The 12,500-nt window shown below is 44.4% G+C and overlaps 1 protein-coding gene across 1 annotated transcript in view; it reads right to left on the bottom strand.

Moving 5' to 3' along the window:
* Positions 1-12,500, bottom strand: part of LOC115560230 (protocadherin-15-like) — a 225,899-nt gene that overhangs the window by 22,334 nt on the left and 191,065 nt on the right. The window contains 4 exon segments of the mRNA XM_030379553.1: positions 767-943; positions 2,865-2,953; positions 6,003-6,224; positions 10,739-10,866. Of these exon segments, the coding sequence (XP_030235413.1) occupies positions 767-943; positions 2,865-2,953; positions 6,003-6,224; positions 10,739-10,866 (616 nt within the window).

Genomic DNA, 12,500 nt, shown 5'->3' with positions numbered 1-12,500 from the left:
TCTTCCTGTCGCCGTGAAGCCATTATGTGATTCTGTCCCTGAGCTATTGTCCTCTATAACAGATCAGGTACACCTGCAGAGAGCACAGCGCCTCAGGGGAGGCAAAGAGGAAAGGCTGCAGAATGAGAGGGAGAGGGAGAGGGGGAGAGAGAGAGAGAGCTTGAGAGAGAAAGAGAGCTAGTGCCGTACACTAACCATCAGGGGACTACATTCTCATAGTAAATAACACAAGGGTATAAAAGTAGAATATATATAGATGTAGATGTATTAAAGTAAAAAAAATTGTGGCAGTGCGCATGCTTCACGCCACCTAGGTGGCTGCCACACTCACACACAGGTGGGGCCTACTGGGCTCCTCCAGACAACAGTGCAGGGGGGTGGTAGTGGAAAACCGGTTCATTGTAAAAGTTTGCAGACAATGATCTAAGGTGCTCTCTCCCTGAGTGTGTGTGGTGCTGGCTGGTTTAATCTGTGCAGCCCCACCCGGCCCAAGAGTCCAATCAGTGTGACTCAGGCCAGGGGAGGCCCTAGCTAGAGGCAGGGTAGCATCGTAGTTAGGTTGTTGGTTCATTCCCCAATGTCCTCATAAAGATGCCCTATCCCATATCTTCTCCTCAATGACCGAATTACTTGTTCGTTGATTATCTAGTTCTTTAGTAAACACTTTCAACCACTGTCGCGGTGGACGAAAGCCCCTGCTAAAATGAAGAGTAGCTGCTTATGGAAATTACATTATAGATATTTCCATTTTGGCTCCGTGACTTACTTGAAGAGCTCCTGGCGGGAGATGGCTCTGTTGGTGAGCGGATCGATGGCGTACACCGTGAGGTCAGACTCACTGTAGTTCTCCAGCTCGAAGCCGTCGCCGTAGAGACGGGGCCCGATGGCTTCCACGATCACCCTGGCGCCAGGTATCTGGTCCTGGACATAGCGCTCCAGAATGCTACGAAAAGGATTTCGAATTAAACAATCTTTATTAATGCAACAGTTTTCATGCAAAACAAGAGACATGGGACAACAATGCGACAATAACTAAATGAAATGGATTCAAATCACACAATAAATGATACAATCAATATAATACAATAAAAAAAAAAAAAAAAGTAGATTTTTAACAAAAAACAATAATAGAATCCGAAACCAAAAAAATGAACTTTGACACTTTTCAGAAAACACATCGGGATACGGTGGGGACCTAAGAACCCACATCTGGGCAAAAAACAAAAGTCATTTGAGGAAAAAGTGCAAGAGCAACAGTACCATAAAAGGCGGACATGTTGATATCGTTAGTGATTCATTTTGTGGTCATGGTAGCTAAAGCAAAACTAAAGCCCCCACCGACCGCTGTATTATAAGTACCTCATTTGGCAGCGGGTTTCCCCCCATCGGGACAGTTCGTCTCTCGACATTGAACTCTTGGCAGAACTATTCTGGGATAAATTATTCTGGGCAGGGGCGTGGGTGGCGGGGGCAGTAAATCTGCACTCCAGATCACTGCCAATAGAAATAAAACCCTCCGGTGGCTGCTGGTGTCATGGCGGAGAAACGCCACGGGCACTCAATATAAAATAGGCCTGGACCGCTCCCAGTGAGCCCCGCTAGTGCCCTGCCCGGGGTGTCGTGGTGTCATGGTGTTGCCACCGAGTGTTAAGCACCCCAAATAGGTTTGTTTTATGTACGTATGTTTGTGTATCTGTGTGTGTGTGTGTGTGTGGGCGTGTGTGCGTGTGTGTGTGTGTGTGTGTGTGTGTGTGTGTGTGTGTGTGTGTGTGTGTGTGTGTGTGTGTGTGAGTGTGTGTGTGTGTGTGTGGGTGCGCGGCGTCCGGGGAAGAGGAGGCGCAGCAGACGCAACAACGAACACACTGGGAAAACAAATATTAAATGCCATTTGCTTTTCCGATGAGCTAATATGGCTAAAAGCTTTGCCCACCAGGCCCTGCAAACAGAGTAGCTGTTTGCATTTGAACAAGTTCAATTAACGAGTGGACGTGACTGGGCGTCCATTTGCAAGCTTATGACTATAGTCAATAGGGAAGAGAAAACCTCATATGACAGTGATTTGGAGGTGCGTGCTGCCTCCCTGTTTGTTTCCTTTTGGCGCTGGAGCTTAAGGTGTGAGATTGCGTTGACATTTTCTATTAGACTTTTATTGTATTAGAATTATTATCGCACTTTATCAAAGATGCAGGATCCCTCCCCCCCCGCAGGGCCTTTCCTGGGGATAATAAACACAAACGTGTTTTGCATGGAATTCTTTGATTTAAATTATTAAAACTGTATTTGTTGCGCAGGGATTCCTTCAGAAATGACTTGATGAACAGTTTATGAAAAATACATTGATTCAAATAATTCATGTCATGAATATGTAAGGGATAATTTATAGAATGCCGGTCATTATCGGGAAAATAAGCCTGACAGGGCAGAAGCGGCTTATTTTCGATAATGACCTGCGACGTTCTATACATTATCCCGCTTATTACACGGCTACTTGCCGAAACGAAAAAATTACTTTTCACAATTTATTTTTTACCAGCATTTGTAGGGTTGATCAGCAAAGAAATAGTCTGCCAAAGACGTTGATGTGGCTTAGCAACCGAGTACGCTGGGGTTGATAAGTTACTGGACTATTTGCGGAGTGATACGAAAGACGGCAAAAAATCCACTTTTCTTGACAGCGGTCAATTCCACGGCATTGAGAAGACCCGTGTAATAAATAACAATAAAACATTTTATAATAATAAAAATGCATCCGTGCCTGACTTTAAAGCAGACTGATGCAGAATGTTGATGTGCTCTGACTGACAACCAACAGTTTGAGTCCGGCAGCTTTGGGCAGTTGGCTGACAATTTAAACATGGTCTCACCTAATCAGCTGATCTCTGTTCTCCTCCACCACAGTGGACGGGACGTTGGAGACCACGATCTGCATGTCCAGCGCGTTCACCACTGAAACCTGCCACGCGGCCCAGAGAGAGACCAAGACAGAGGAAGACAAAGAAAGACACAGTCAGGGGGCAATCACCCAAAAACCCTTTTTGTTGAAGCCAAGAAAATAACCTCGATTCAGGAGGCATTCTCTCCTGTTTTACTTTGGCAAAGCAACCAAGGAATACTCATACTGCAACCTAATGACATTGCCGGCTTTTTCCTATAGTTGAGAGTTGAACTAGTATCACCTCGGGGTGTCCAGGGGGGCGCTGTCGAAAAACGCACAGCAACGCAAAAGCAGCAAAAAACTAAACACTTATCATAACAACTCGAAAAATAGCCGCCCCACAGAGGCAAAGCAGTGTTGGTGTTATCGAGGCTTTATGGGTGCCAAAACTGAGAGGTGCTAGTACACTGCCCAAAACACCAGCACCCCACTATAGAATTCAAAACCAATTCGATTTGAATGTTTGCCAACAAAAAACCTTCATCCAACCGCAGCCAAACATTGACGGGTAAGGCACACTGATGGTGATGTGTTTGTTGGCGTGTGTTGGGTTTTTTTTAAGCAGAAAGAAAGCCGAAACATACAGCCAACCTCGGAGCAGAACATTTTGTTTCAGGTTATCTAAGTTATATACACAGCAGACCGTAAAACACTGCAACAACTGCGTGGACAAACAATCGTCCCGATCAGTTAAAACAGTACTAGTTTGTTGATTGTTAGTATTACAAGGTTTGTGTGTGTTTGTGTGTGTGTGTGTGTCTGTCAGTCTACCTGTGTTCCTATCGGTGGATCCGGCTGTCTATCAGTGTCCCTCTGTGTGTATGGTTCTGTCCATCTGTCAGTGTGTGTGTGTGTGTGTGTGTGTGTTTGTGTTTGTCTTGGCCCTACACCAGTCCAAACACGGCTCCACTAATTATCCACTTGTACCGGTGCCACCACACAACCCTACCAGCGTTCCCATCCGCTGCCGTCAGCCAGGAGCTAACGGCCTGGAAGGGGTGTCTGTGTGTGCGTGTGTGTGGAGACTAATCCCCCCCGCCGGGCGGCCAGAGCTCCCGTGCGGCGTGGCCGTGGAAATTACGTTTCCCGCTGAAAAGGACCCGAGCCGTCACAGTTACGCCCCTCTCGTCACTCGCACACATCACGCATCTGATGTCCTGCACCCCCCTTCTGTCTCATTAGAGGCTTGTTAGCCCCGGAACATTCCACATGAAGCGCTCCATAAACCTCCTGCCTGCCTGGGTGGAGAAGCACCGGGATGGGGGGGGGCGGGGGGGCTGGTGATGGGCGGGCTGGTGGTGGGGAGACGGAGCGACAGCACAGCGGGTGGGTGGTGACTATTCTTTTTTGGGGAGGGGATAAAACGAAAATGTAGAGCGAGACGATGCAGAGTCACAACGGCAAAGAGCCACAATGACATCTACCAGTGTGCAGACACGGATATATGCACACACACGCCTACATATGCACATGCGCATGCCCGCACACACAAACACAGGTACACTCAAACCCACAGGACACACACACACACACACACACAGACACACGCACACGATGCATACACTGACACACCGACACAGAGACACCAATTACGAAGCGCTGAAGACTCGCAGGTCTCTGCAGTACAGGGTTGAATTGGTTCTTGTGTTCGTAGCGTGAGCTGGATCTGCATGGCGTACTGGAGTGGTTATTAAATGGACAAGGAGATAGTCCAGGGTTTTCGAACCTTTGGCTTTTGCAGTACCGCTTAATTATTATTTTGCTGACCGTCTCATATGCCAACGGAAAAAGGGTACAAAGGTTGTCGCTGTTTTGAATAAGCCATAATTCTATATTTACAACTATTTTTCTATCATTTCTTCTATTTTTGTAATTCTGTCTATTTTAAGAATAAAATCCGACGTACCACCTGCAGTACCCTTGTATACCACCAGTGGAATGCGTACCACAGACAGCACTGAGATAGACAACCTCCACGCAGTGTTCGGTTATAATCATCACCTTCATCATCCTCATTGTCCTTATCGTAATCCTTATCATCATCCTCATCGTCATAATCATCTACTACATCATCATCATCATCATCATCATCATCATCATCATCAGAACACATGATAAACTTAGCAACATGAGAGAAACTCAAACAAAAGTTTCTCTGAACAAGATAAACTCATATAAAAGTTTGGCTGGTTGCTAACTATGTCGAACTATGTTTGAATTTATGCAAGAATGTGTGCGTGTGTGTGTGTGTGTGTGTGTGTGTGTGTGTGTGTGTGTGTGTGTGTGTGTGTGTGTGTGTGAGAGAGTGTGTGTTGTGTGGGCGCCGTAATGTGCGTCAATTTGTGTGCATAGTGTGTGTATTAGTTTGTGTGGGTGTGAAGACATATCATTACAATTTTTGTCATGACATCAAACCCAACAGTGGTTATTATTACAGCCCGCCAGCATTCTAAGCCTATCATTTTTTTTTTCTTGTTCGTAAGTAGCACCATCGTTAATAAAAATTCACCCTGTTGCAATCCTTGCAATGATATCAGTAAACATAGCTCTGTGGGTGAACATTATTAATGCATCTGATTGATTTTCTCTTTTTACTTATAATTTCATGTTCCATTTTTCGTGGTTATACTTTGCTGACCTTGAATGTCCTGAACAAAATATTTTTTATGAAATGATGACGTTGAGTGTTGAACACACATTGTCACTTACAGGATGATTGAAAATGTATGATGAATGAACGGCAAGATGAGAATGACTAATGAATCAGTTAGATAACCACAAGTCTCCACCAAAATCGGCGCTGTTGCCGACGAATGAGTGAATGAATGACTTAACCATAGCACCGATATCTCGCCACACTCATAACCACATATTCTCTGTTGATGGTGAACAAATTAATAAACGATGAATCAATGAAATGACGGCGTCACTAATCACAAGCTCACTTGCCACCGTATCTGCACTTTTTCTGATGCGGAAGAACAAATGAACGGTCCAGCGGGTGAACAAGCAAACAAACAAAGGAATGGAGTGACCCCATCACACATCCCTCGCCGCACAAACTCACCACCACGTCGGCGCTGTTGCTGAGGCCATTGCCGTAGTCGTCGGTGGCGATGACCTTGAAGGGGAAGTAGGAGCGGCGCATGTTGCGGTAGTTGATGGCCGACTTGATGACGCCCGTGTATGTCTCAATCACGAAGCTGTCGTGGGAGGCGCCCTCCTCGGCCGGCGGGATGATCAGCCGGTACGCCATGGCGCTGAAGTTCCCCGTGTCTGCGTCGGTGGCCTGTGGTGGTTTAAAACACGTATTTAGTCATCATTTGCCAAGCAGATGCTTCCATCCAAAGGGACTTCCAAGCACGGTGGAGGATAATCGAAGCAGACAATCAGAATCAGAGTAACAACAAACAATTCCAAGTGCTCAAGACAAACCAGGGTTCTTAAATAAAACGCCTGGACCGAGTGAACAGTAACCAGGGAGTGCGCACACACCAACTGAACGCACCGAGCAGTGACACAAACACACACACACACACACACACACACACACATAAACACACATACACTGAATGGTAATGTCAATGCAAGAAGAGATAAACTTCACATTCCAGAAGGACGTAAAAGTGTCATTTGTGGCACACAATGTCTCCTTAATATTCCACATTACAGTCAAAAACAACAACACTAAAAACAAACTGTGTATTTACAAGTTAAGACAATTCAGGCCATAAAGAGGAAAAGTTTTTCATTTGAGGCGTTTACCGACCGAAGAAAGAAAAAGTGTTTGTAGGCACATTGAAAGCAAATTCGGTGACACAAAGACACACTGGACATTTACTGGACAATGACTGTGTAGTACCGCTTACCGCTTAGCCATGACTGTGTAGTGATACCACCTCGCCAACAGGGGTCAAAATAGTTTCCCCGGGGGACGGCTACATCATGAATGCTTTGGCTGGCTCCCACGCCCACATCGATTTTACGAGCTGCTTGTCTATAGTGACATTGATAAATAGAAGCAATCTCTCTTCTTTCCCCTTCGGCATCAGCAACGTAAGGGAAAGAGAAACAATAAGATGCCGATGGCAGGGCTGGCTTTATATCAAGATATTGAGATGTCAAGATTCGAGAGGCGGGAAGAGACACAGACTTCCCTTATGATAAACCCTAAAACAAAAATACAACTCCCCAAGTGCATTATAGTGTGAAATACTAACGTGAAGGGTGAAATGCTCAAATTGTTCAATCATTAAGAGTAAAACTGATTTGGCTTGATATAAATGGCAATTGGACACGAAAGATTAATCTTGTTTTAAAAGCCTTCAGGGCTCAATCTTGGCCTTGATGTCAGCACAAAAAAGTCAACTTCACAATCTATTATGTGTCAGGCGGAAAAAGCGACGATCAAGGCGTTGTGAGCGGTTTTGCGGGGGCGTCGAGGTTGTAGACAAAATTTTGCATTCCTGCACTTGTACGTTGTTTGAAGGCGAGGTGCTCCACAGAGACACCATTGTAGGATGAGGACCGCATGATTGGGGGCAGTGAGTTTCAGGGGCTGCAGCTCAAACCATTTGATGATGAAACCAGAGTGGTGGAGGAATATCTGGTTGTCCTCTCTTCCCGCTCAGGCCAAGTGAGTGAAGCGTGACTCTGCAAGTACGTCACTGCAGACGGCGAGGGTTTGTCGACTTATTCCAGAAAGTTCTCTCCTTATCTCCTATAACCCTCTGACGGATTAGCAATTCTGAATGTCTTCATTACTTAACTCATAAGCTCCTGAACTCCATTGTCGTCTGTGCATTAAATAGGTTTGAACAGCCCAGCCTTGACCAGCACACCCCTTCTGCCTGAAGAGGGACGGGTAAATCATGTTGTGTATAGGGACTTCCCCTCTAGTGTGAGGGTTTGAACGTCAATGTCCACTGCAAGTAAGCAAGAAGCTGTTTACCAGCTCCTCAGAAACGTGTCTTAATGCAGTGTTGTTGTTTTGTAAGAACGTGTCTGCTTGATGACAGAATAGTGCGTTAAACGTGACTTTCGGTCTTGAATGATAATGGTGTTCTTATCGAGACCCCAAACAAACCTCCTTCCACTAGTCAACAGTTAAAAAAAGTATCTGGAAAGGTTTTAAATCAAAACAGTGGAGACTGGCCACAGTGGAATGCACTTCTTAAAATACACTTCTCAAAGCTTCATCCACTCGCGCAAATGAGTTTCTCTTCGGCAGAATTTCTCCGTAATGAAATAGGGAACAAGGCGCAGTGTTACCCCTCGTCGTTCTTGGTTTCCAGCCAAGGCTCTGTACCGTCTCCCAGAAGTTCTGCTACAGCATAGCAGGACTGCAGGATCCCAGATTACAAGCCCAGGGGTCACATTGAGTTACGGTATTGTTCGCTAAACTGTTATCCCTGTGCAATCTTCTCGCGCTGAAAGTCAAGCAATTTCCTAATGTGAACGAAAATTTGCCAACTCCACACAACTCAATTGTCTTTACAAATACACACAGCGAGTAATTACGGTTTGCTGAGATAACCTGTGAGCCATTTCCCCCCAGCTGGACTCCTCGTCTCACTGTAACCGAGGATATCAGATGGCAACGATCTACGATGTAGAAACAACCCTGAATGTCGTCATCGGCTGCAGGTTACAGACTTGTTGGGATAACTTTAAGATCACTGATCTTAAAGTTATCCCAACAAAGTACAGAGGTCAATAGGTCAATCACCCACAAAGCACTTCCCTCTAAAGCCACTCATCATGATTATTGCTAGCTTTAGAGGGAAGTGCATGTGGGCGATCGACCTCCATCACCAACTGAACGGGACCCCGATTTCCTAAAGCCATGTTGACCATGAATACAGATATGGAAACCATGAGCACAACATTCGAAAATATCGGCCATTAAAAGCATCCCCTCTTAGGCTTGTCAACGCGATTACATTGCACTTCACACTATATAGCGCAATATAAACAACGCTCTTGTAAAGTATGTAGGTACACAACGTAAAGCAATTCCCAAGTAAATACAACAATATTCTTCGGTAAATTAAGTAGCATGGCTTTCATGTCATTAAATAGCTATTAGGAATCCAATGTTCGTCCAATTAAATCACAAACATGGAAAGTTATTTAATTGCAAATCCAATCAAACATGCAATTGCAGCTTATATGGACTGGCTTCCCACTGCTTTCAACACTGAACTTTTTTTATTGCATTATATAAAATGAAGCGTGCTGTTATCACCACTGTATTAACATCCGTTCAGAAAGCTCTTAGATCTTCGCCGTATTAGATATTCTCAACAATGCAGAATGTTATCAAATCGTTTGCGGACTGATATGACCACAAATAGGATCCCAAACTAAAGCTTGAGTGAAAATATTTTTGACTATCCTACTATTTTTGTATTTTAGGAATGGAACGTTTCAAAGTAAGAGCAAGCTTTTTCCTGCGCTCCAGTTGATCCAGTTATTCAGTCATGCATGCAGAGAAAGAGAGAGAGAGAGAGAGAGAGAGAGAGAGAGAGAGAGAGAGAGAAAGAGAAAGAGAGAAAGACCAAATAGTTTTGACGTCTACGCTGTTTGTAAGCCCTAGTGAAAACCTGTACATGCTCACACACACACACAAACCCCCTCCCCCAACAAACGCACGCAAAAGCACACGCAATCCCTTAGACATAAACATACACATACACAAAGACAAACAATCCCTGACACACACATATAGATACACACCGAAACCTAAACACACAGATACAATCACAACACTGACCTGCACACACACACAAACCCATTGACACATTCATAGACCTACACACAGACTCATAATACCCCCAGTTACACTAATCTGCAAAACAGAGACAGCGACATCTCCTCATTAGAGAAACTGGCCGTGGTTCCATTTGCTCATTGTCAAGCTAATTTTAAGGAAACTTTTAAAAAGTTTTAAAATAGGAGAAAGTTATTCACTTTTTTAATCAGCCTTTTTCTAATAGGATACTTAAAAATACATTGGCGGAAACAAGGCTCCTGAGCAGTAACGCAAGTTGAATACTGTGATCCTAAATCCAGGAGGGAGAGAAATAGAGTGAAATACAGAGATACTGACAGAGAGAGAGTGAGTGAGCGAGAGAGAGAGAGAGAGAGAGAGAGAGGTGCTAGGGCATGGTGCTACAGGGAGTGGATGTGCTGAGTCATCCAGCAGAGTCAGGAGCTCAGGGGCTAAGCGTCCGTGAGATGGACAGTAGATAAGACACACACACTGCCCTCCCCGCTCCACTGAGGTGTACACCGGGATACACACTGATGGACTCCCAGGCCAGCCCAGAGGTTCTGGGTTCAAGCCCATTGTCTGCAGTCCCCCCGTCGATATCTTGGAGCGAGACCTAGCGTAGCCTTCTTCATGCTCATTAATGACATTTCTATATATCTCAATCAACAGTGTAAGTCACTTTGGAGAAAACTCTCTAAATGGCAAATAAATAAAGTAAGTAAAAAGTACACAGCATTAGACTAGCTGACAACTAGAGCGAACAACACCAAATATTTCTCATAATATATGTATTTATTCTCCAATATTATTTTCTGCCAATTATAACTTTGCTGCTTTTGTTCTACTTTCTCCTTGCATAAAGCATTCCTATTTAAAAACAAACAAGACATATTTCTTTCAAAATAAATGACCCTTTCAGCTTGGCATCTGAATGTCAAGTACATAAATAGACCATGTGACACATCAAATGGCCGCCGCCACTGTAGGGGGTGGGACACAGGGAAGCGGCAGGCGTGTGATTGGCTCACCACTATCTTCAGCACGGAGGAGAAGGTCTTGGTGTCCTCGGCCACGCCGCCGATGTAGAGCCGGCGGGTGAAGACGGGCCGGTGGTCGTTCTCGTCGTGGACGTCGATGAACACCTTGGCCGTGTTGGCTGGGGGGAGAACAGGGACACAGCAGGCTGGGGTTTAGCTGGAAGGTTCTGGAGTTTGAGACTGTCGGCAGTCTAACCTGTTGGCATCGCTGAGCAGGATGTGCTTACCTTACCGCTACCTGCTCGTTAAGGACCCAACATTACTCTACGTAATTACACATACGAAAAATCACTGTTTTAATTACTGCTTAATTACCGTGAAGAAGAGTGGTAAGAAGAGAGCAATGCCAAAATAAAGCAAATTCTACGAGTGCCTTATGCCTCTGTAGTAGGCTATCAGAAATTGTGTATGCTGCCTGCATAAACAAACACCAAAAGAGAGCTAGTTTTGTAGGAGGAAAGCCATGTCCCTGGTTGCCTGGCTTTCTCTGCCCAACTATGCTGACCTGCACATTTGGACATTGTTACAATTCTTGTCGGTTAGGGGAAGTTTCCAGAAACTGAGCTACACTAAACATGAAAGCTCATAATGCCAAGGATTCAGAAAATCCAAAAGAAAGCAGAGTAAAAAACTTTCAGGTTCATTTGAAGGATGTCAAGATTATCATCTGAGGGACAAAATAAAATGAATACCTGGTTAGTGTATGTCGTGGCAACAACCTCAATGTTCTCTATACAGTTTTTGTGTATAGAGAACATTCGCTCATCTAATTATACGAAGCCATGGGTTCTTTTGTCTAACTATTTTGATCAGGGCTGACAACTTCAAGTCAGCCACGAGGAGTTTAATTATGTTTTGATTAGAGCAGAGAGCTAGTTAGCGGGCAAGTCTGTTGATATTGTCTCCTTCACTGCTCCCTAATGAGCATGCACGCACACACACACACACACACACACACACACACACACACACACACACACACACACACACACACACACACACACACACACACACACACACACACGCACACACACACACACACACACACACACACACACGCACAGGACACTTGTGTTTACGCCTGTCACCGAGTCACAATGCTCGGAGGGTACATTGGTGGGTAAATTGGTGTGATATAATATGTTATTATAATATGATACTTTCTCCAGAGGCGACTTCATTCACTGTATCTGACACCAACATCGTCTGACCGGCATCATTTATCGTGTCAAATTCCCTTTACCCTTTTTGATGAGATTTTGTTTCATGCACTTATTTCCGTTCTTCGGATAGACTTGAGGGACCCTGGTAGTGGAGACATGGAATACCAATGGTTCACCCTTCAAAACATACGATGGGCCGACTGTTTGCTGTTCCTTAATGTTTGTGTGGAAATGTAACCCATGTGTTTATGTACATGCAGTAACCACAACGTTCACACTCAGTCATGATGACTTAACTTATTTGTTTTAGAACACAAAAACTGAAAGTATTTTTCTGCTTTGTCATGGGACATTATTAAGATGCTCAAGAGATTGAAGCACTGTCGGTGGAAGAAACGAAAGAAAACAAGCACTTTAAAAAAAATATACAATTATAATATGCTTAGTTTCTTTATGAATTTCTTGGAAATGCTTATGTTTTTCTAAATCCAATCCTGCCCTACTTAACAAGTTTGCTGGAGCATTGCATGTCCTTAAGGGGTACAATAAGGAGGTAAACGTGACAAATCTCCCTAATTAGTCCAAGTTAA

This window comes from Gadus morhua, chromosome 15 (genome assembly GCF_902167405.1).
Source record: "Gadus morhua chromosome 15, gadMor3.0, whole genome shotgun sequence".
NCBI lineage: Eukaryota > Metazoa > Chordata > Actinopteri > Gadiformes > Gadidae > Gadus > Gadus morhua.
This window is presented reverse-complemented; position numbering and strand designations above follow the sequence as displayed.